Source organism: Gossypium arboreum, chromosome 11, assembly GCF_025698485.1.
Source record: "Gossypium arboreum isolate Shixiya-1 chromosome 11, ASM2569848v2, whole genome shotgun sequence".
NCBI classification, from domain to species: domain Eukaryota; kingdom Viridiplantae; phylum Streptophyta; class Magnoliopsida; order Malvales; family Malvaceae; genus Gossypium; species Gossypium arboreum.
In genome coordinates this window covers 76,293,396-76,316,856 of record NC_069080.1, presented here as the reverse complement: position 1 = coordinate 76,316,856, position 23,461 = coordinate 76,293,396, and the positions used below count along the sequence as shown (strand labels likewise).

The 23,461-nt window shown below is 38.0% G+C and overlaps 1 protein-coding gene across 1 annotated transcript; it reads right to left on the bottom strand.

The window, feature by feature from the left end:
- Nucleotides 1-6,518: 6,518 nt before the first annotated feature.
- Nucleotides 6,519-8,756, bottom strand: LOC108471539 (uncharacterized). The gene is made up of 4 exons (XM_017773141.2): nt 8,225-8,756; nt 7,175-8,178; nt 6,978-7,054; nt 6,519-6,900 (listed from the first exon to the last, which is right to left on the bottom strand). The coding sequence occupies exons 1-4, from the start codon at nt 8,754-8,756 to the stop codon at nt 6,519-6,521; spliced, it is 1,995 nt and encodes a 664-aa protein (XP_017628630.2).
- Nucleotides 8,757-23,461: the final 14,705 nt, after the last annotated feature.

Sequence of the window (23,461 nt, the reverse complement as noted above, 5' to 3'; positions counted from 1 at the left end):
ATATATAAATAAATAAATAAAGGCAACTAATTATATATATTTGAAATAAGTGTAATAGTAAGTCATATTTATGGTTTGAATAAAACAACCAACGATAAAAGATGCATCAGGTTCCACCAAGCATAAAAACATATTACCATTTTTAATAAGCAAACACATATGCAGCTTTAGTACAATTTAATATGGCCGATCATACTACTAATGCATGTATGCATGGAGCGCATTTACCCTAAAACCAAGGCCACACTTAACATTTGAATACATTCTAAAACGATTGAAAACATTTTTCATTACTTATTAACTTGCTTAGCTGAAACATTACTTTAAACCACATACACAACCAAAATTCTCATCACCGAATTATCAAAACTAAACTCATTAAACATTAATACTAAGAACATATTAAATCAAACTGAGCATAATAAGCAAGTTCACATATATACCATATCTTAGTATAAAACACATCCAAATCATACAAACATGTTTATAGCCGATTCATTCATGCCACTTTCAAAGTCATTAACCAACTTTAATGCCTAAACTCATGTCACTACCCAACCATTTCCAAAACATATATCATCTATTACTCATGCCATTCATTCACAACATATAGCATCATCACTAAAACAGTTAAAACCATAACCAAACATAATCAAAACCAAACTTAGAGGTGAAGCCATTTTCGCATGCCTTTAGTTATACATAACCAAATTTCAAATTTTCAAAACACATTCCAGCCTATACATGCCATAATTTGAGTTCAACTATATAAATACCGCAACAGTAGATAGTGTGATGAACTTTGCTGATGATCCCCGAGCTCGTAACTTGATCTAAAAATCTATAGAACAAAGTAAACATGAACACACAGAGTAAGCTATCATAGCTTAGTAAGCCATAAGCAAATGAAAAACCCAATGATATTATTAACTTAATTAAACTAAACCAAATTATATTATCAAAACACATTTAGATCCAAACATATAAAGTTCATATTATATATATATTCATTCATAAATGTCACCTTAATCGAATGTTTATATAGCCAAATTAACATATTATCATTTAACTTCCAAAGCCAAATAGTCATTACAAACCTAGTTCACATACACACAAATACATAAGCTCGTGTGTCACAATATAATTTCATGTACATATATTATTTATGTGGAAAAATACTCATAATCACACATACATATAATTAAGATTCATTTAATAATATTCACAAGGCCGAATACACTAACCTAGTTCACATATAATCTTTATTTGCATTACATGATTTGTAATAAGTATCAAGTTATTCACTTACGTTATTTTAAGTAAACAACAACCTGATTCATACTTAGACATTTAGCTTGTTTTACACACTCGAACATAACTTATCTTTGCCCGATGAACCATTTGGAATTGGATAGGGCACTCAGATAATCACACATATCGTACAATGCCAACGTCCCAGACGTGGTCTTAAATGTAATCACATATCGATGCCATTGTTCCAAACATGGTTTTACTCGAGCACATCTATCGGAATCACGTATTGGTGCCATGGTCTTACTCGCACACATTTACTGGAATCCTATGTCATGACATATATATCCTTACTATTCCTAAGGTTCATACGGAGCTTCCGGATGTTGTAACTTGGTCGAAACGAATTCAGAAACATAGTAGTCAAGTTTATTCATATTCGGACAAATCATATGTAATGTAACACCCCTAACCCGGCCTAGACGTTATGGCCGAATCTGGTGTGTCACATCAAAGTATTTTTCAGAAATTGATCTTTTTGGTAGGAATCTGTTATTGGATCTAAAACCTTTTATTATTATTTTACAAAAGTTCTCGTCAAAACATTTACCAATTTGTTAGCCTTTGGTATATTACTTCAATTTAAGCCGCGAAAACATTTTAAAAACTTTGTTGTTGAAAGCTCGTGTTCTTTAGAAAATCATGCTATTCTAAAAACTCGTGTTTTTCTAGACTAGCAGTTTAGTATAAGAAATTAAAACCTAAATTAAAACTTAAAACCCACTAACGACTTTATTACATAAATTAAAACCCAAAACAAAATCTAAATGCAAATAAAAGAAATCGAAACAGTAGTGTGGCCATCTCCGAGTCCCATGCAGCTCCAAACCACCTAAGCTTCGGGATTACCTGCACAGTTAGAAACGGAGTGAGTTTACGAAAACACAGTGTGTAATCCCCAAAACCAACAAACGATGAATAACACAGCATCAGCACAGTCTGGGGCAAAGCCCTCGGTATCAGTACAGTCTAGGCCAAAGCCCCATTCAGTATTAGTACAGTGCAAAGTGCACCCCATCCCATAACCATCCAGCACACCACCCATACCAACCAGCACACCTGTGGGGATATCAATCGACCCACCCAACCAGCACACCAATATCGCAGCAAAGCTGCCAGTAATAATAATAATGAAGCGTAGCTGCCAGTAACAGTAAGTGTGGCAAGCCACCACTAATAGCATATGTGACATAGTCACCAGTACAATACTTCCTCCATATCATAACCCATCCCATGCAAATGTCGTGTCATAAACAATATGTGTATGCAGTATATCATACTCATAACCAATCATGTAAATGTTATTCACACATTAAATAGCCCACCGCTAGCATCATAAAGGTCATACCATCAATTAGGGGTAAATTAGTAATTTTTACCCCTCAAGGATATTTCGATCATTTAACTGATTTTAGGATCTCAGTACAGATAGCGACCCCTCAGAAGGTCTGCAGTCATCACGAACGACTCAAACAACCCGTGTGGCTTAAACAGTGGCCCATTATCCGGTCCAAGTGGGCCCACAGACTCGTGTGGCCCCTTTTGGCCTATATCTAGCCATGGCTATGAGAATTTCATAACCAATCAAACGTTTATCATTTGTCCTGAATTTTACTACGTGTAGGCCTTCGAGTCCATCGGGCCCACACGTCCCATTTCGGCCAATAACGGCCCAAGCCCGCAAGAGCGTTCGCGGTGGCCTTTACAGTCTATCGCCCAAAGTTTGTGGCTCGATTCATCTTGCAAGCGTACGCACGCTCGCGTGATCGCAAATGTCAAAGTTTCGGCTTTTTGACTTCTACCGATTTATGGCTACGCAGTAGGGTGAGTACACACCTTTTGGTTTTTGATCAGTTACAGAACAGTGTACGGTTATACACCTACAATCATCGTTGAACACATAGTAAGGTTGGGTGTACGACTACTTGCGAAACGAGTCCAAGGCCTTGATCGAAGAGAAAGTGGCCAATGATGCCAAGATTAGTTTGGGTTGATCTCGCGTAACTCGGCCCTTAACTGTACACATGACCGTTTAACAAATAAAACTAATTGAAAGTAATCCACTGCCTCTAAAGATGACACACTTAAGAAGACATAGAGTAATCGACTTACCCAAGCATTGGAAGACGGGGTTTTGATGGCCCAGTAACGCTCTGCGCCCTTCGATCCTCGGTGATAGCTGAACCCCGCGAACATACAACATAGAAGAAGGAGTCACCACTCGATAAATACAGAGAACTATGAAAAAGGGATATTCGGCTAGAGAAAATAATAAGAGAACACGGTTAATAGTCATCACGCGATATACTTACCACTAGAAGAGAGGCACCGAACTCGCTCAATCAAACTAATCGAGTAATAACAGGGATTTAAGAAGATGACTAAAAGAGATAAAAAAAGATTCGGCAGAGAGAAAGGGGTATTCGGCTTTCACAAAAGCAACCCAATTGACAATGGTATTCGGCCAAAGTTTTTAAGGGTAGAGACGGTACAAAGGTGTGATGAAAGAAGAAAGGTTTGAGAGTAAGAAGAGGGAGAAGAGGATTTCGGTACAGTGCTAGGATAGTGCTCAGTCAAGGACTTCGAAGAGAAAAGCAAGAAAACAAACAAAAGGTCTTACTAACCGGCACAAAGATTTCAGCTCTACCTGACAGGCACACAAGAAGTCGGCAAAGGAGAGTGATATCCCAAAATGACCAAAACAAGCCAAAAAGAATAATAAGAAAAGAAAGGTTCGGCACTTACTCTCTACCCAAATGCTGAAAATACACTATCCATACCCCTTAGCCGAATTTGCCCCCCCCCCACACACCTATTCGGCTACAACCTCCTTCACAATTCAAATTCCAAGATAACCTCCACAAAATCCTCCCCTTATCCCTCCATGATCCACTCCCAAGACCAGTTCAAATTCTCACACAGCAGAGTTCAAATCCTCTTCAAACTTTTGCTGCCCCCTTCTAGCAAAATTAAATACTCCTTTGCTTGCCATGGGATTCGAACTCATGCCTCCTCAGCTGCTCCACACGCCACTTGCCACTAAGCCACAAGGCTTTTTGTGACATCAACCAACCACGTTAACTTATAAGGCCCAAGTGCCAGCGTTTAGGTTCTTTTAAGAGCAAAAGCAAAGATGCTGCAAAAGCCAGAACTTGAACCCAGACCTCCTCAAACACCCCCAAACCCTCCCAAAACAACTAATCTTTAAAACAAACAGAAAATTTGTGCTAAAATTGGCAAAAGTTACAAACCCTAAATTTTAAGGCATTACAACTCTACCCCCTTACAGAAATTTCAACCTTGAGATTTACCTGATCCATAAAGGTGAGGGTATTGGTGCCGTAAAGTTTCTTCTAGTTCCCAAGTGGCCTCCTCAATGCTATGATTGCGCCAAAGCACTTTGACTAGTGGAACAGACTTCTTTCTCAATACTTTAACATCACGCTCCAATATCTGCACTGGTTCTTCCTCGATGGTTAAATCAGACCTAACTTCAATCTCCTCGACTGGTACGACATGCGAGGGATCAGAACGGTACCGCCTAAGCATGGAAACGTAAAACACATCGTGAATTGTTTCCAACTCCGGAGGCAACTCAAGTTGATACGCAATGGTCTCACACACTTAAGTATCCGATAAGGCCCAATAAATCTAGGGCTCAACTTGTCCTTCCGTCCAAACCTCATAATTTTCTTCCACGATGATACCTTAAGGAAGACATAGTCCCCTCGATCTCCTTACGTCTTAAGTCCGCATAGGACTTCTGCCTATCAAATGCTTTTTTTAACCGATCTCGAATTAGTTTTACCTTGTCTTCTGTATTAGTACTTAACTCTGGCCCCAGAATTCACCACTCACCCAGTTCAGTCCAACAAGTAGGAGTACGACACCTACGACCATATGACGCTTCGTACAGTGCCATACGAATATTGGACTGGTAACTGTTGTTATACGCAAATTCTGCCAATGGATGAATTGCTCTCTCTGATTGTCCATCCATCTGAGGATGAAATGCAGTATTGAAATCCAGTCGTGACCCAAAGCCTCGTGTAATTTCTTCCAGAACTGAGATGTAAATCTAGGATCCCTATCAGATATGATGGAAACTGGCACACCATGCAGTCTTACAATCTTAGCCACATACAACTTGGCCAACTTCTGTAACGAATAATTGGTGCAGACCGGTATAAAATGAGCAGACTTAGTTAGTTGATCTACAATCACCCAAACCAAATCCCTCTTAGAAGGTGTCAAGGGTAACCCACTAACAAAACCTATGGTCACCCTCTCCCACTTCCAGAGTGGGATCTTAACTTGCTGCAGTAACCCAAAAGGTAACTGATGCTTAGCCTTAACCTGCTGGCACGTCAAGCACTAACTTACATAATCGGTAACTTCGAGTTTTAACCCAGGCCACCAATACAACTCACGAAGATCTGGATATAACTTGTTCCCACCAGGATGCATGGCATAAGGACTACCATGCGCCTCACGTAGAATACACTGCCTCAGACCAGAATCATTCGGTATACACGCTCTGCCACAGAAACATAACACCCCTTCCCCATTCAGTCCAAAATCCAAAGTCTCACCTTTTTCCACTTGCTGAAAACGAGGAGCTAGTGACTCATCCAATAACTGTTTCTCCTTAACTTGATTAGTCCAAGTCGGTCTCACTTGCAGTTCAGCTAACAAGCTACCATCATCGAACAGGCTAAGACGAGAAAATATTGCTCCTAAATCAGAGACAACTCTACGGCTCAGTGCGTCAGCTACCATATTAGCCTTGCCTGGGTGATACTCAATTGAACAATCATAATCTTTAAACAACTCAATCCACCTTCATTGCCTAAGGTTCCACTCTTTCTGAGTAAGGAGATACTTGAGGCTTTTATGGTTCGTATAAATAATTGTCCTCTCCCCATTCAAATAATGCCTCTAAATTTTTAGTGCAAACACCACCGTTGCTAACTCCAAATCATGAGTGTGATAATTCGCCTCGTGAGGTTTAAGCTGCCACGATGCATAAGTAGCCACCTTCTATTCTTGCATCAACAGACACCCCAATCCAACGTGTGACGCATCACTATAAATAGTAAATTCCTTCCCAGACCTCGGCTGTATCAAAATAGGAGCCTCAGTTAAGACTTTCTTCAACTTCTCAAAACTCTATTGTTGTTTATCGACCAAACAAATGGCACCCCTTTTCACAACAATTTAGTCAACGGTGCAGCTATTACTGAAAATCCTTCCACAAAACGTCTGTAATAACCTACTAAACCCAGAAAACTTCGAATCTCAGATACTGTCCTGGGTGGTTTCCATCCTAACACAGCTTCAATTTTTTGAGGGTCGACCCTAATCCCCTCGGCAGACACCATGTGACCCAAAAATGTCACCTCACGCAACCAAAACTTGCACTTGCTGAATTTTGCGTACAACTGTTTCTGTCTCAAAATTTGAAGGACAATCCGTAAGTGTTCATCATGCTCTTCCTTATTGAATACACCAATATATCGTCTATAAACACTACTACGAACTGATCCAGATAGGGTTGAAATACTTGGTTCATCATCTCTATGAAAGTAGCTGGTGCATTCTTTAACCCGAATGTCATTATTAGGAACTCGTAATGACCATAACGAGTCCTAAATGATGTCTTATACACATCGGCTTCCTTAACCTTCAACTGATGGTACCCAGATCGAAGATCTATTTTGGAGAACAAAGCAGCTCCTCGCAACTGATCAAATAGATCATCAATCCTCGGCAGAGGGTACTTGTTTTTGATGGTCAGCTTATTCAGTTGACGATAGTCAATGCACATGCGCATGGACCCATCCTTTTTCTTCACAAACAATACTGGTGCTCCCCACGGAGGCACACTCGGTCGAATGAATCCTCGGTCTAACAGCTTTTGAAGAGCCTTTAACTCCACTAGCTCCTTTGGTACCATTCTATATGGGGCGATGGACACTGGAGCTGTTCCTGGTAGAAGCTCGATTCTGTATTCGACCTCTCGGTCTGGGGGCAAGCCCGAAAGCTCTTCTGGAAAAACATCCGTAAACTCCTTAACAGTTCTAACATCCCTAACAGTAAGACTTTTAGTCTCAGAATTGCTGACATATGCTAGGAAAGCCTCACAACCCTTGTGAACCAGCTTCTCGGCTCTTAACGCTGATATCACATTAGACAAATAATCTCTTTGCTCCCCTATTACGACCACCTCCTCATTCTCTGAAGATCTCAACACCAACAGTTTAGCAGCACAATCCAACTTCGCACGATGTTTTACTAGCCAATCCATGCCTAAAATAATATCAAATTCCCCGAATGGCAGTTCCATCAAATTCGCAAGAAATATGACCCCTTGAACTTCTAAGGGCACATCCTTGAACAACTTATCCACCTTGATCGATTGTCCTACTGGACTCAACATCGTCATTTCACTAGCAGTGCTCTCAGATTGAATACCCAACGTTCCAGACACAGTGCATGCAACATATGAATGTGTGGATCCAATATCAATTAAGGAAACATAAGGTAAATTATAAATCAGGAACGTACCGGTTATGATGTCAAGGGCATCACCATCCTCTCGACGAAGAGCAGTATACACTAAGGCTGGTTGTCTCACCTCAGTATTACTGGTGCCTCTGCCCCGTACCCCACGACCTCGTCCAAACCCATTTCCACCTCTGGCCTGTCCATGACCTCTCAATGGCTGACCCCCCCACAGGTTGGACATGACCCTGTCCTGTAGCTTGCATCTGAGTAGGCCTCTGAGGACAATTCCTAACTTGATGCTCTGTGGACCCACATCTAAAACACGCTCCAATCTTTTTCCAGCACTCACCCAAATGAGATCTTCCACAGTCAGCACAGGGCTGCAGTCTTACAGCAACAACAGGACCTCCAGCTCGAACTGGCCCATTCAACTTAGCCTTCTTAAAAGGCCTACCTCCAAAACTTGAGGATCCAAATTCCCTCTTAACTCTGCCCCTATCTTTCTCTCGATTCTGGCACTCAGAGCGCTTCACGTCCTTAGCAATCTTCACTTTTTTGACAAGGGCAGCAAAGTCTCGCTCCCTCTGTGGAGCTATCAGAACTCTCAATTCATCGCGAATTCCATCTTCGAACCGCACACAACATTCGTACTCAGTAGCTACTATCCCACAAGCATAACGACTCAATTGTAAGAACTTTGCCTCATATGCCACCACAGTCCTATTCCCCTGAGTCAAGTTTAGAAATTCCTTCCTTCGGGCGTCCACATAACTTGTGCCCACATATTTCCCCTGGAAAGACGTTTTAAAGAAGTCCCATGTCAGACGGTCAGCTTGTGTACCTTCCCTCACAGTGAGCCACCATTGGTAAGCCTCATCTAGCAGCAACGACACTGCCCCCTTCAATTTCTGTTCCACGGTACAGTCTAGATCATCCATTCTCTGTAGCCTCTAACCAATATTCTGCCACGTTCAGGGCTACTCCAGAAACTCCCCTAAAGATCTCCGCCCCATTGGATCAGAGTCGCTTAGAAATTGACCCCCGAGCCACTGACCTTATACTCACTCCAGCAACCCTTTCGAGAACCCACAGCATTGCCTAAGACAGGGCATCATCTCCAACTGCTTGATCATGAGACCTGGTCTTAGTTACTGGTGAAGCCGGTGTCTCCCTCACAAGCATGTGACACGACGCTGAAGACCCAGCCCTAGCACCACCCGGGTCTCTAGCACGGCCTCGCGTACCCTTTCCACGAGTACCTCTTGTGCTCATATCGATATTCACTTTATCTGTATTTAAAGGTTTTATACTATCAGTTTATAATTTCAGTTTATTATTCAAAGATATTTTATGATAAACAATATTTAGAGTTTTGTTTTCACAGATTGAGATCCCGCTACCAATATTAGTTCCCTACAATCTCAGTTTGCTCTAACAAGAGATTTTAATGTTACCTATTATAACAGTTTTCCAGCATCACATTTACAGCCTAAAACAATAGATACTAGCAGAAAACTTACAGATTTGGCGCCGGAGACTCGATGTGCCACACTTTCAGTAACATCATTTCAAAAACAGGTCAAGTTCCATTGATAAATTTCAAATTTAAATTTTAGAGAATTTTTTTAGACTACCCACACCACAACTGAGTTTTGTAACCTGGCTCTGATACCACTAAATGTAACACCCCCAACTCGGCCTAGACGTTATTGTCGAATCTGGTGTGTCACATCAAAGTATTTTTCAGAAATTGATCTTTTTGGTAGGAATCCGTTACTGGATCTTAAACCTTTTATTATTATTTTACAAAAGTTCTCGTCAAAACGTTTACCAATCTGTTAGCCTTTGGTATATTACTTCAATTTAAACCGCGAAAACATTTTAAAAACATTGTTGTTGAAAGCTCGTGTTCTTTAAAAAATCGTGCTATTCTAAAAACTCGTGTTTACCTAGACTAGCAGTTTAGTATAAGAAATTAAAACCCAAATTAAAACTTAAAACCCACCAATGGCTTTATTACATAAATTAAAACCCAAAACAAAATCTAAATGCAAATAAAAGAAACCGAAGTAGTAGTATGGCCCTCTCCAAGTCCCTCGCAGCTCCAAACCACCTAAGCTCCGGGATTACCTGCACAGTTAGAAATGGAGTGAGTTTACAAAAACTTAGTGTCTAATCCCCATAACCAACAAACAATGAATAATACAGCATCAGCACAGTCTGGGGCAAAGCCCTACTCAGTATTAGTACAGTTTGGGCCAAAGCCCTATTCAAGATCAAGACTGATGCGGGCCAAAGCCCTATTCGATGTCGATGCAAATTGCAAAATGCAACCCATCCCATAACTATCCAGCACACCACATGTACCAACTAGCACACCAATATCACAACAAAACTGCCAGTAATAATAATAACGCAGCGTAGTTGCCAGTAACAGTAAGTGTGGCTAGCCACCAATAATAGCATATGTGACATAGTCACCAGTACAGTACTTCCTCCATATCATAACCCATCCTATGCAAATGTCGTGTCATAAACAATACGTGTATGCAGTATATCATACTCATAACCAATCATGTAAATGTCATTCACACATTAAATAACCCACCGATAGCATCATAAAGCTCATACCATTAGTTGGGGGTAAATAAGTAATTTTTACCCCTTAGGGATATTTCAGTCATTTAACTGATTTTAGGATCTCAGTACAGATAACGACCCCTCAGAAGGTCTGCAGTCGTCACGAACAACTCAAACAACCCATGTGGCTTAAACAGTGGCCCATTACTCGGCCCAAGTGGGCCTACAGACTTGTGTGGCCCCTTTTAGCCTATATCTAGCCATGGCTATGCGAATTTCATAGCCCAATCAAACGTTTATTGTCTTTCGTGAATTTTACTATGCGTGGGCCCTCGAACCCATTGGGCCCACACGGCCCATTTCGGCCCATTTCAGCATATAACGGCCTAAGCCCGCTAGAGCGCTCGTGGTGGTCTCTACAGTCTGTCACCCGAAGTTTGTGGCTTGATTCATCTTGCGAGCGTTCGCATGCTCGTGTGATCGCAAATGCCAAAGTTTCAGCTTTTCGACTTCCAACGATTCGTGGCTACGCAGTAGGGTGAGTACACACCTTTTGGTTTTTGATCAATTACAGAACAGTGTACGGTTACACACCTACAATCATCATTGAACATATAGTAAGGTTGGGTGTACGACTACACACCTTGATTTGTGGAAGTGACAGAATCCCCTACGAGTCCAAGGCCTTGATCGAAGAGAAAGTGGCCAACAATGCCAAGATTAGTTTGGGTTGATCTCGTGCAACTCGGCCCTTAACTGCACACACGACCATTTAACAGATAAAACTAATTGAAAGTAATCTACTACCTCTAAAGACGGCACACTTAAGAAGACATAGAGTAATCGGCTTACCCAAGCATTAGAAGACGGCATTCCGATGGCCTAGTAACGCTCTGCGCCCTTCGATCCTCGGTGATAGCTGAACCCCTCGAACATACAACATAGAAGAAGGAGTCACCACTCGATAAATACAGAGAACTATGAAAAAGGGATATTCGACTAGAGAAAATAATAAGAGAACACGGTTAATAGTCGTCACATGATATACTTACCACTAGAAAAGAGGCATTGAACTCGCTCAATCAAACTAACTGAGTAATCATAGGGATTTAAGAAGATGACTAAAAGAGATAAGAAAAGATTCGGCAGAGAGAAAGGGGTATTCGGCCAAAATTTTTAAGGGTGGAGACGGTACAAAGGTGTGATGAAAGAAGAAAGGTTTGAGAGTAAAAAGAAGGAGAAGAGGATTTCGGCACAGTGTTGCGTGTGAACTAGGACAGTGCTCAGTCAAGGACTTCGGAGAGAAAAGCAAGAAAGCAAACAAAAGGTCTTACTAATCGGCACAAAGATTTCGGCTCTACCTGGCAGGCACACAAGAAGTCGGCAAAGGAGAGTGATATCACAAAATGACCAAAACGAGCCAAAAAGAATAATAAGAAAAGAAAGGTTCGGCACCTACTCTCTACCCAAATTCCAAAAATACACTCTCCATACTCCTTACCCGAATTTGCCCCCCCCACACCTATTCGGCTACAACCTCCTTCACAATTCAAATTCCAAGATAACCTCCATGATTTCCTCAACAAAATCCTCCCCTTATCCCTCCATGATCCACTCCCAAGACCAATTCAAATTCTCACATAGCAGAGTCCGATCCACTTCAAACTCTTGCCGCCCCCTTCTAGCAAAATTAAATACTCCTTTGCTTGCAATGTGATTTGAACTCATGCCTCCTCAGCTGCTTCACACTCCACTTGCCACTAAGCTACAAGGCTTTTTGTGACACCAACCAACCACGTTAACTTATAAGGCCCAAGTGCCAGCGTCTAGGTTCTTTCAAGAGCAAAAGCGAAGATGCTGCAAAAGCCAGAACTTGAACTCAGACCTCCCCAAACACCCCCAAACACTCCCAAAACAACTAATCTTTAAAATAAACAGAAAATTTGTGCTAAAACCGGCAAAAGTTACAAACCCTAAATTTTAAAGTGTTACATGTAAATTCATATATTTCATTTCAACATATATATTTAGCATTTAATTAAAATTAAGTATATTTATTTACTTATAAACTTACCTCGGACGATGTAAAACGGAATGAGACAGCTAGTCGACAACTTTCGTTTCCCCCGATCCAAATCTGATTTTTTGGTTCTTCATCTAAACATATTCAAATTAAGCTCATTCAAACATATTTTCATTCAATTTAGTCCAAAAACACATAAATGAGAAATTACCATTTTACCCCTGACATTTACACTTTTACAATTTAGTCCCTATTGCACAAAACACAAAATATGCAAAATTTCCCCATACCCATGTTAGGCCGAATCTCACCCATATTCATACAAGTCCATATATTTCACTTATTTCACATTTTAGTCTCTCAAATTATTATTTTGCAATTTAGTCCTAGTTACTCAAATTCATCAAAAACTCTAATACAAAACATGTTAATATAAAACATAGTTTTCATATTTCATCATCAAACAACAAAAATCACAAGCTCTCATCAATGGCATAACTCAAAATATTCAAGCATGGGTCTTGAAGATAACTTAGCAATAATATCAAAAACGTAAAAATTATCAAAAACTGAGCTAAACACATAACTTTATTAAGCTTTAAAGATGGTCGAACCCTAGCTTTTAATATTTCTTTTTCTTTTTGTTTAGTTTTGGTGCAAGAACAAAGGAAATAATATGAATATGTTAACTTGATTTTAGTTATTATATGTTGTTAACCAAATTACCTTTTTAACCTTTATAATATAATATAAAATATTATTTCCTTGGCCATTACTGTCTACTTATCCATTCAATTAGCTAATTGCAACATAAAGGCTTCCATTTATAAAGGCAAAATTTCACAGATATAAATTCACACAAAATAAACATAGAAAATAATTTTTAAATATTTTTTTGACTCAAATTCGTGGTCCCGAAACCACCGTTCCAATTAGGGTCTAAATATGGCTGTTACTATTTATTACATTATTTATATAATATCCAATTCAACCAAATTCAATACTCGATCAATACCAAATAATTATCCAAAGCTTATATCATAAGCACCTATTCAAAAGCAGATAACTTCTCAATTTCCCATAAATGTAATAGCCTGATTTTGGGCTAGTCAGAACAGTGGTTTCGGAACCACTATTCCAGGGCCGAGTAAATTATTATTTTATTAATATTTTGGTGTTATAGCATGTTTTTTATAAGAGCATGAAAAATTTGATGAATTAATTTTAGCGTTTGGGAATTTAATTTCGAAAAAGGAGTAAATCGCATAAAGGGAAAAAGTTTTATTTTACTAAATAGATATACCAAATTCCTAGAGAACTATAATTGGGGGTGTTTAAAGTGCAAATAGACCATTAATAGGTACTTGGCCGGCCATAAGGGACAAGAATTGACAAAATTGACAAAGTTAGGTGAGTTGGTGACATAATTTAACTAAAAATAAAATAAGAAAAAGAAGACTAAGTGGTCATCTTCTTCACCACCGAAAATATCAGAAAACTTGGGGTTTTAGAAGCTTGAAAATTTCAGCCACTCTTCACCCTTCCAAGTAAGTGACTTTGATGGTCATTTTTGTTAATTTTTGTGTTTTTGGAACCCTTATAGCTTAATCTAGCTAATGAAGGCAGGGAATTAAATTGCGGTCGCGGCTGCGTTTTCGGTCGCGTTGTGTTTGTTGTGATTACGGACATAACGGATGTTATTGCGGTCATTACGAGTATCGCGGTCGTGAATTTTTTTAAAAATTCACACAACTTATTGTAAAACATAATAGTGGTATCGACAGTAGCGGTTTTGGACAGTGCCGCTACCACTATATAGCGGCCGCTATAGCGGTATCAGACCGCTATTTAAATCCCTAATGAGGGACTATTTTGTAAAATGATTGAATGTATAGGATTTTGCCATGTAAATACTCATATTTTTTACTGAATTTTTATGGACGAAAATGAGTCGTGGTTGTGTAATAAACAACTTTTGTGAAAGAGGTTTGCATGAAAACACCTAAAAATGGCTATTTTGGAAAATTGTAAAAATAAGTTGTAAATGTGTGAAATAATTGACATTGTGAGTTGCTATAGTTATAAAAAGAATTCGGCTAGGCTTGGTAAAGAAGAAAATTTGATAAAAATCGATTTACGAGCCTAAGGGAAAAATCATAATTTTTGTAAAGTCTAAGGGCAAAACGATCATTTTGCCAAATTGTGAATTATAGAATGTTTTAATTAATGTAATGATTCAATGAGTGAATTTCATCATTTTAGATCAATAAAATCGAGATTTGAGCGTAAATCAGAAAGTACAAGGTTATGAACTAAAATGGAGTAATTAGCCGAAATTGCATTTGAGGTAAGTCCGTGTGACTAAATAAACATGTTATCCATGTTATTGTTAATATACTTGAAATTTGTTATATGTTGATTGTATTTAATTATATGTTGATTGGGTTATGTATGAGAAAGTGATGCCAAATGTTAATAACATTTTTGTGATGATTGAATACATTAGAAAATTGATGGAATATGACATTCCATTGAAACAAGTAAGTTTTGTATAAATATTACAACTTTAACGTTATTATACATTGAATGTTTAATTTTGCATATAAGGCTTGAATGCATCTATGAGTAATGGTATGATGAGACTTATCATGATAAACTCTTGGTTGAACCTCAGGAATAGATTGGATAATCATGCCATAACATTTGGGGTGATATATGTGCCAGTGTAAGACATGTCTGGGACATGCATCGGCATTGAGACGAGAGCCAGTGTAAGACATGTCTGGGACATGCATTAGCCTCGAGATGTGCAAGCCAGTGTAAGACCTGTCTGGGACATGGCATCGGCTTGACATGTGTTAGTGTAAAACCTGTCTGGGACATGGCATCGACACCGATAGATGAGAGCCAGTGTAAGACCTCTGGGACATGGCATCGGCCTCGACATATGGAAGTCAGTTTAAGACCTGTCTAGACATGGCATCGACTTAGATGTGTGAGCCAGTGTAAGACCATGTTTGGAACATGGAATCAGCATCGTTCTTTATGTTTGAGGCTTAGTGATTATCCTGTGGTATTCTAAATTGTTCAACGGGAAATTTGAGGTTTAAGTCGAAATGATAGGGCTTTATGGCTATGTTTTGAGTGGTATAAGTACTTACATGAAATTGATGAGGTGCGAATTCAATTCATGTTGTATGATTAGTAAGGAATGAATATGAGCATGTTGAGTAACACAGGTATGTATGCCAAGCTCATGAGAAATGATTTCGGTTTATGATGCACATTTGGTGAAGATGTAAATAGGTAATTCATGCCTATGAGAATGATTTGTGATGACATTGTGATTATAGGTCTATACTTATGATGTATAAATATGTATCGTTACCAATGTGGTGAAAATGAATTGATAAGGTGTGATAAACTTAGATCATTAATTTACAGTTTTGGACAGCACCCATGTCTGACTTTGAAAATCCAAAAAATTTGTGGAAATTGAGTTAGAGGCTGAATAAAATATGAAATTAAAGCTTAATCAGCCTAGTTTCATATAGAGGAAATGGTGCATGCAAGAGAATTTCATATTATGAGATATTTGAATTTTTGTGAGACTGAGTCAAAATGATTTCGAAATCCCCTGTTATGATTTGGGAAAATCATTAAAAATTATAAAAAAATATTTATGGATTATAATTTATATTATTAGAATCTTTAATGAGTATATTTTCAAAATAAATAAACTAAAACATCATCTGAATCCCGTATGGGGAGATAGTTAATTTTCAGTGAAGAGGGGTCGGAACTGTCGAACAGCAAAACAGGGGTGATTTTAATTAATAAGCTGTACTTATTGGCTAAACAAAAAATTCTAAAAATTTTATGGTAAAAGTATATGTGAGTCTAGTTTCTGAAAAAATTAGCATATTTTAATTTGGAGCTCTGTATATCTAGATATAAGTAATTTAGTGATTGTGACTCGTGAAAACAGCTTGACCTAAACATAGGTAAAAAGGAAATTATGATTGTACAACCTTGAGTTCATGTTGTAAGAATTGGAGGAAGCATGTTGATAAATTACTTATTATTCTCATACGGACTTACTAAGCTATAAATCTTACCCTCTCCTTTCCATTTCTTTTAGCTTGTCAGGTTAGCTCGGGGTTGGAGATCGTCAAAGACAGCATTACACTATCAAGTCACTAGCTTTGGAATAATGAAGCATATAATAAAAATTTCAAGTGAGTGGCATGTATAGGGATCTAGTTTATTGACATGTGTTATTATGCTTTTGCCAAATGTATTAGCTTATATTGAGTTATATGTATATGGCCATGAGATGTGGGTCATATTGATTATGGCTTGTAAACCTAGCTATTCTTGTCATGTCTAATGTTTATGATGTGATTATTTTTGTTTGCCCTGCATGGTTGGTAATATGACATGTGTGTTGGATGTATGCTTTATGACCAATTGAGGTGGTCATAGCCATGTAGTAATTGCATGCTATAAAAATAACGTGATAATGCTTGAACATGAGTGCTTGATGGATAAGTTGGTAACCATAGTATAATGATAAAAGTGATCATCAAAATGACAAGTCTTATGAATGTGAATGAAGGAATCTAGACTTGGAATTGCATGAGTAGATGCATTACATTTAAGAGGACATGTTAATGTTATGAATAGGTCTTAATAAAGAGTGTGTAATCACTAAAGTGATGCCATGATTTGTGGTTTTAATATGTATAAGGTTGTAAGGGTTTATGGGTAACATGAAGGCTAAGAAAATAGCCTAAGTGTTGACTACACAGGCTGAGACACGATCGTGTGTCTCAACTATGTAAGGGACCCAGCCTGGAGACACGGGCGTTTGGTCCGGTTGTGTGGTTCAATTTTCATGCTAACGTCATAAACAGAGAGTTACACGGCCTGAGGACACGGGCGTGCCAAAGGCACATGGGCATGTCCCTATGTCCACACAGGCGTGTGATCCTGTTTCATGGAAAGAAATTTTCTAAGTTTTCCCAAAACTTTCTAAGGTTCTTGGTTTAGTCGCTAACTACTTTCAATGCATGTTTAGGGCTTCGTAGGCCCGTGTATGGGACATTATGCATGTGTATGAAAAGTTTTGAATTAAAAGAAATTTTGTAGCCCAGTTTTTGCATGTTTGTGAACAATTAAGCCCGGTAATGCCTCGTACCCTGTTCCGGCGTCGGACACAGGTAAAGGGTGTTACAATAAAGTTCATTTACCAAACTCAAAACATAACCATTTATCATCTATGAAACTTTGGCCACATTTATACCAAAACATACCAAAATAAAGCCATCATTCATGACTATACATACCATTCCAAACATAAACATTTATAAGCCAAATCTCATAGCCATATTCACAACCAAAATACCTTAACTAGCCTATACATGCCATATACCATATATACATGTCTCAAAAGTACCAATTTAGGTGTTTGATAGTACGATGATGTTCCCGAAGACTCCCGGATCTGAGCTAGCTTTAATTTTCTATAAAACATAGACAAATAACATACAGTAAGCTTCATAGCTTAGTAAGTTCGTAAGTGATTATTCCAATTCATCTAATAAATGTAATTCAACTATTTACAAATTACTAAATCAAAATCACATTAACCACAAACCTTTCTTATGTCTCAAAACATGATCCAATACTATCTCATTGAACTTCCTCAATGTAATACTAAAATAGGTTTCGTACGTACCTATACCACCTCATACTACCCTCTTTCTCAAATACGTGATCCTTTATCTGTTGAACCATTTGGAATAGAAGTAGGATACTCAAGATCTCAATCGATAAGTACCTATACCATGGCCTGTAGCCAAATTAAGGTAACTTATCCCGGAGTACCTATACCATGGCTAGTAGGCAAATCAAGGCATTATTTGCACTCGAAGTGCCGATATCATGGCTCGAAGCCAATACATTAACCTAATGACATGTCATTAGCATCCTAAATTATTCCTAAGGTTCAATCGGGAGTTTCACTTGTCGATTTCATTGTCGAACACATCCATTTAGTCGTATTTACAATTTAAACATTATCCGTAATCTCACAATCACATTTTTATGCAATACCAAAGTATATAACATACATTTATAATGAAATTATCACATACGGACTTACCTCATACTCGGAATTGATGAATCGGATCGATTACTCGATAACATTCAATTTCCCCCAATCTAAATCTGAATTCTTTCTTTCTTAATCTATATGTATTCAAAATTAACCCCTTTAGTCAACTACTCCTTCAATTTAATCCTTAAACACATATTTGGGCATTTTTACATTTTAGCCCTAAACTTTCACATTTCTTACAATTTAGCCCCTATTTCACAAATACACAAAATTCATGAAATTTCATTAAACCCAAGCCTAGCCGAATTTCATATAGGTCCCTAGCAGCCTATATTTTTCATTTATTTCACATTTCAACCCCTCAAATTACAAATTTCTCAATTTAATCCCTAATATACATTTTTACTCAAAATCACTTTACAAAACATAGATATCTATCACTATGTAACACCCCTTACCTGTATCTGACACCAGGATAAGGTTTGAGGCATTACCGAGCTTAATTGTAAACAAACATACATAAATCGAGTCATAAAATTTTGTTCAAATTAAATTCATTCATACATATGCATGTTGTCCCTTATATTGGCCTACAAGGCCCAAAACATACATCAAGAGTGGTTCGGGACTAAACCAAGAACTTTAGAAAATTTTAGGAAAACTTAGAAGAATTGTTATGAAACAGGGTTACACGCCCGTGTGGGTAGGCCATGTGGTCACACACACCCGTGTGGCTTGGGACACGCCCATGTCCCCAGCCCATATAACTCTCTGTTTATATCGTCATCAATGCAATTAGGGTTATACGACCAAGTCACACGCCTGTGTCTCAGGCCGGTGGCAAATTAAATTCCAAAAATTAAGTGCAGACTTCAGACGGCCTGGGCACATGCCCATGTCCTACGGCCGTGTCCTTCACATGGTTGAGACACATGGTCGTGTCTCTGCCCATGTGTTTACTACTGAACATTCTCTTTTGCATTTAATAGGGTGCAGGGGACAACGGCCGGATCACACACCCATGGGGCAGACTGTGTGTCACACATGGTCTAGGCACAAGCCCGTGTGCCTACCCGTGTGGACAACTTTGAGGCTATTTTCTAAGCCTTTTGTCACCCTCATCAACACATGCACACTTATAAATCTCAATGATACCTACATGGCATAAATGAGCACTTACACATTCATAAACATGACTCATGCATGTCAACTTCTTAACAATTTATACTTAAGACTTCATATTTTATTTAGTCCAAGCCTACCAAATTCACATGCAATATAAAACCTCAATTTACTTCCATTTTACACATTTATGCCTTAGTTGTTATTATGCCATTTTACTAAAAACTCCATCACCAAACATCTATGGTCACATCCAAAATTCATCCATGCTAAATGAATTTAACCATATCAAGAGTGATTTTAGCACATATATGCATATATGGATAGGATTACATTCCCATAATTAATATAAGTCATATATCATGGCCATATACAAAATGAATCATCAAATCATTATAAGCCAACACACTTGGCTAAACCAGTATGACATATAGCAAAAAGACCAAGTCCCTATACATGCCATACTCAAAATACTTAAATCCACTGTACCCAAAAGATTAGTGTGATAGTGTGAATTGAGCTCCGACGTCCTTAGATCCCTGAGCTAGCTTGGCGACACTATAAGGAAATGAAAAAGGAAAAGGAGTAAGCATAAAGCTTAGTAAGCTTGCATGTAAATAATTAACAACATTAATCGTGAAATATTATACACATAACACAATAATATATTTATCACAATGTCTTTAAGTATAATAGATACATTTTAAGTCATACCATTTACATAATGTACAGTAAAACTCATGATCATAGTTCATTCATTCACTTCTTCCGAGGTTTCATTGATTCATAATCTCAATGTTTATGAGCTTAGTGTACATACCTGTACCCTTTCGACATGGTCATACCTTGTCATCTCTTTGACATAGTGGTTGAATTACCCGTTGAACTATTTGGAATACTAAAGGATACTCGGGAACTCTCATATACATGGTAGGATGCCAATGCCATATCCCAGATATGGTCATATCCCAGATATGGTCTTACATGGGATCACATATCGATCCCAATGCCATGTCCCAGACATGGTATTACATGGGATCATAAGTCGATGCCAATGCCATGTCCCAGGCATGGTCTTACATAAGATCATCTATCAATGCCGATAGCCCAGCTATGATCTTACATGAAATTGTATATCAATGCCAAAGCCATGTCCCAGACATGGTCTTACATAGGATCATACATAACCCTAATGTCCTGACATTTGTATCCTAACTATTCCTAAGGTTCAACCGAGATTTTGAGGTATCGAACTCATCGAATTGTCATCGAGTCATCATTAAGTAAATCCATAAAGACAATTATACAATTCATGCAATATTAAAGCATTAAATACATAATAATGGAATGTTGCATTATTTACACACAAACTTACCTCGGTACCCAAAATATGGCTACTATTTGATTTAGTCCACAACCTTGTTCTTTTCTTGGTTTAGGTCCGGACTCCATTTTTCTTGATCTATTATAGCAAATTTTGCTTATTTAATTATCACATTGTTCAAAACAGTCCATAAATCATACTTTGGCAAAATTACAATTTTTCGCTTAAACTTTTACATAATTCCAACTTAGCCCCTAGGCTCATAAAATGAAATGTGTTCATTTTCTTTGATACCCAAGCCTAGCCGAACTTATTACATACTCATAGAAGCCCATATTTCTCATTAAATCATACATCTTACTACCCATTTTACAAGCTTTACAAAAAAGTCCTTTTCAGCCATTTTCACTAAAAATCACTTGGTAAAAGATGTTTATCACACATCAAACATTCATATTCCTCCATTAAACATCAAAACACATGCATGTCATACATGGGTCAAATTTTAAACATGAACCCTACTAAAATATATGGCTAGAAATAGGTAAATCGAGTTACGAGAGTTTCAAAAATGTAAAAAGCATTAAAAACGGGACTAAGATGCACTTACTATTAAGCTTGAAAGTTGAAGAAACCTTAGCTATGGAACCCTTGAGATTTTCGGCCAAGGTGGGAGAAAATGGACACAATTTTGACTTCTTTTTTCATTTTTATTCTGTTATTAACCAAATGACAAAAATGCCCTTAAGGCTTTTCTTTCAAAATTTTCCTATTCATGCCCATTTTTGTCCATAAAAATAGAAATTGGGAAAATTACTATTTAAGGACCTCTAATTAATAATCCATGGTAATTTCATGCCTAAAGCTTCTAGAACTCACATTTTGCAACATTTACAGTTTAGTCCTAAATATCAATTTGGACAATTTATCAATACAATTTCTTCATGAAACTTTCACAGAAGCATGCAATCATATCATAGACCTCATGATAATCATAAAATGGTTATTTCTACTTTGAATTCATGGTCTCGAAACCACTTTTCTGACTAGGCCTTAATTCAGGATGTTACAATTCTCTCCTTTAGGGATTTTCGTCCCCGTAAATCTTACCGGTGAAAAGGTTTGGGTATTGGTTTCTCATGTTTTCCTCGATCTCTCATGTAGCCTCCTCAACTCCATGTCTTTGCCATAAAACTTTTACAAGAGCAATAATTTTATTCCTCAATTTTTTGACCTCCCGAGCCAAAACCTTAACCATTTCTTTGTCATAAGTCATATCTGTAACACCCCTAACCCATATCTGTTGGCGGACTAAGGTTAAAGGCATTACTAGACGAATCGAAACATTTAACGTTCATTTCATAATCATCAAAGCATCAAAGATCAACATCAATATAGAGTCCCTTATATAGGTCTTCGAGACCTAAAACATGCTTTAGAAAAGGGTCAGGGCTAAACCGAACACATACAAATTTTTTCCAAAACTTAAACATTTTTCAAAGAAGTACAGGTCACATGCCCGTGTAAACAGGCCGTGTGCCTTACACGTTAGACACGCCTGTGTGTCCAAGCCGTGTCAAAACAAGGCATACATTGTAACACCCCAAACCCGGCCTAGACGTTATGGCCGAATCTGACATGCCACATTGGAGTTGAAAACCCATATTCCGTTTTAGCATTTTAAAAACCATATATTTTGTTGAGTTAACAAAGTGAATAAAAGCTGGGCACCATGTGACAGCCCTAAATTGACCCTAGTCGGAAAGTGGTTTCGGGACCACGAAACCGAGTCTTATAAATAATTAAAGGTTATATTTTGTGTTTATGATGTGCGTAAATGCTTGTGTGATAGTTCCATACTTTAATTTGGTCAGTGTATGTGAAATTTATTAGTAGGGACTTATGTGAGACAATTTAGAAATATGCTAGGCAAGTGTTAAAGTGGCCTATTAATATATGTGGGAAAGTGCTTGTCCTTGCATGTCAAATTAGCCAAATTAAAGCATAGTGGCCGGCCATGCTATGGGTGGAAACATGTCACAAACAAGTTATGTTAGTGATGTATGTTAGGAAAAATAAAATAAGGAGTATGGTAATAAAATAATGAAAGGGAATATGATGAAAACAAAGAAAAAAAAGTGTCCATCCTTTTTCATTTCTTTTGGCTGAAAGTTCTAAGGAAGAAGGAAGGAGCTCTTGCTTCATGTTTGGCTTGGAAGAGGATTAGGAGGAGGTTCAGCTATACTTGTATCTAGGATAAGGTATGTTTGATGTTGTGCCATGAGACTCATGCATGTTTTTAGTTGTTAGCTTGAGTTCTAACTAGCCCATGGTTCAAATCTTTGCTATGTCATGGAGATGATATTCGGCTAAGGTGGATTGGTGTTGATGTCATTTTCATGCTAAAAGTGAAGCTTTGTAATGATGCATGTGATGGTGGATTGATGACTCTTGAATCTTCTTTTTAGCATTT

Bases quoted from the DNA above. Each gene is read 5' to 3' on its own strand.
- LOC108471539 (XM_017773141.2), bottom strand. From the start codon at position 8,756: ATGGATGATCTAGACTGTACCGTGGAACAGAAATTGAAGGGGGCAGTG. The intron at 7,055-7,174 runs GTATTGTTTGTG...CTATTTGATCAG, and splicing joins TGCCTCCGTGGGGAGCACCA to TTGCGAGGAGCTGCTTTGTT. The intron at 6,901-6,977 runs GTATAAGACATC...AGAATGCACCAG, and splicing joins AAGGTTAAGGAAGCCGATGT to CTACTTTCATAGAGATGATG.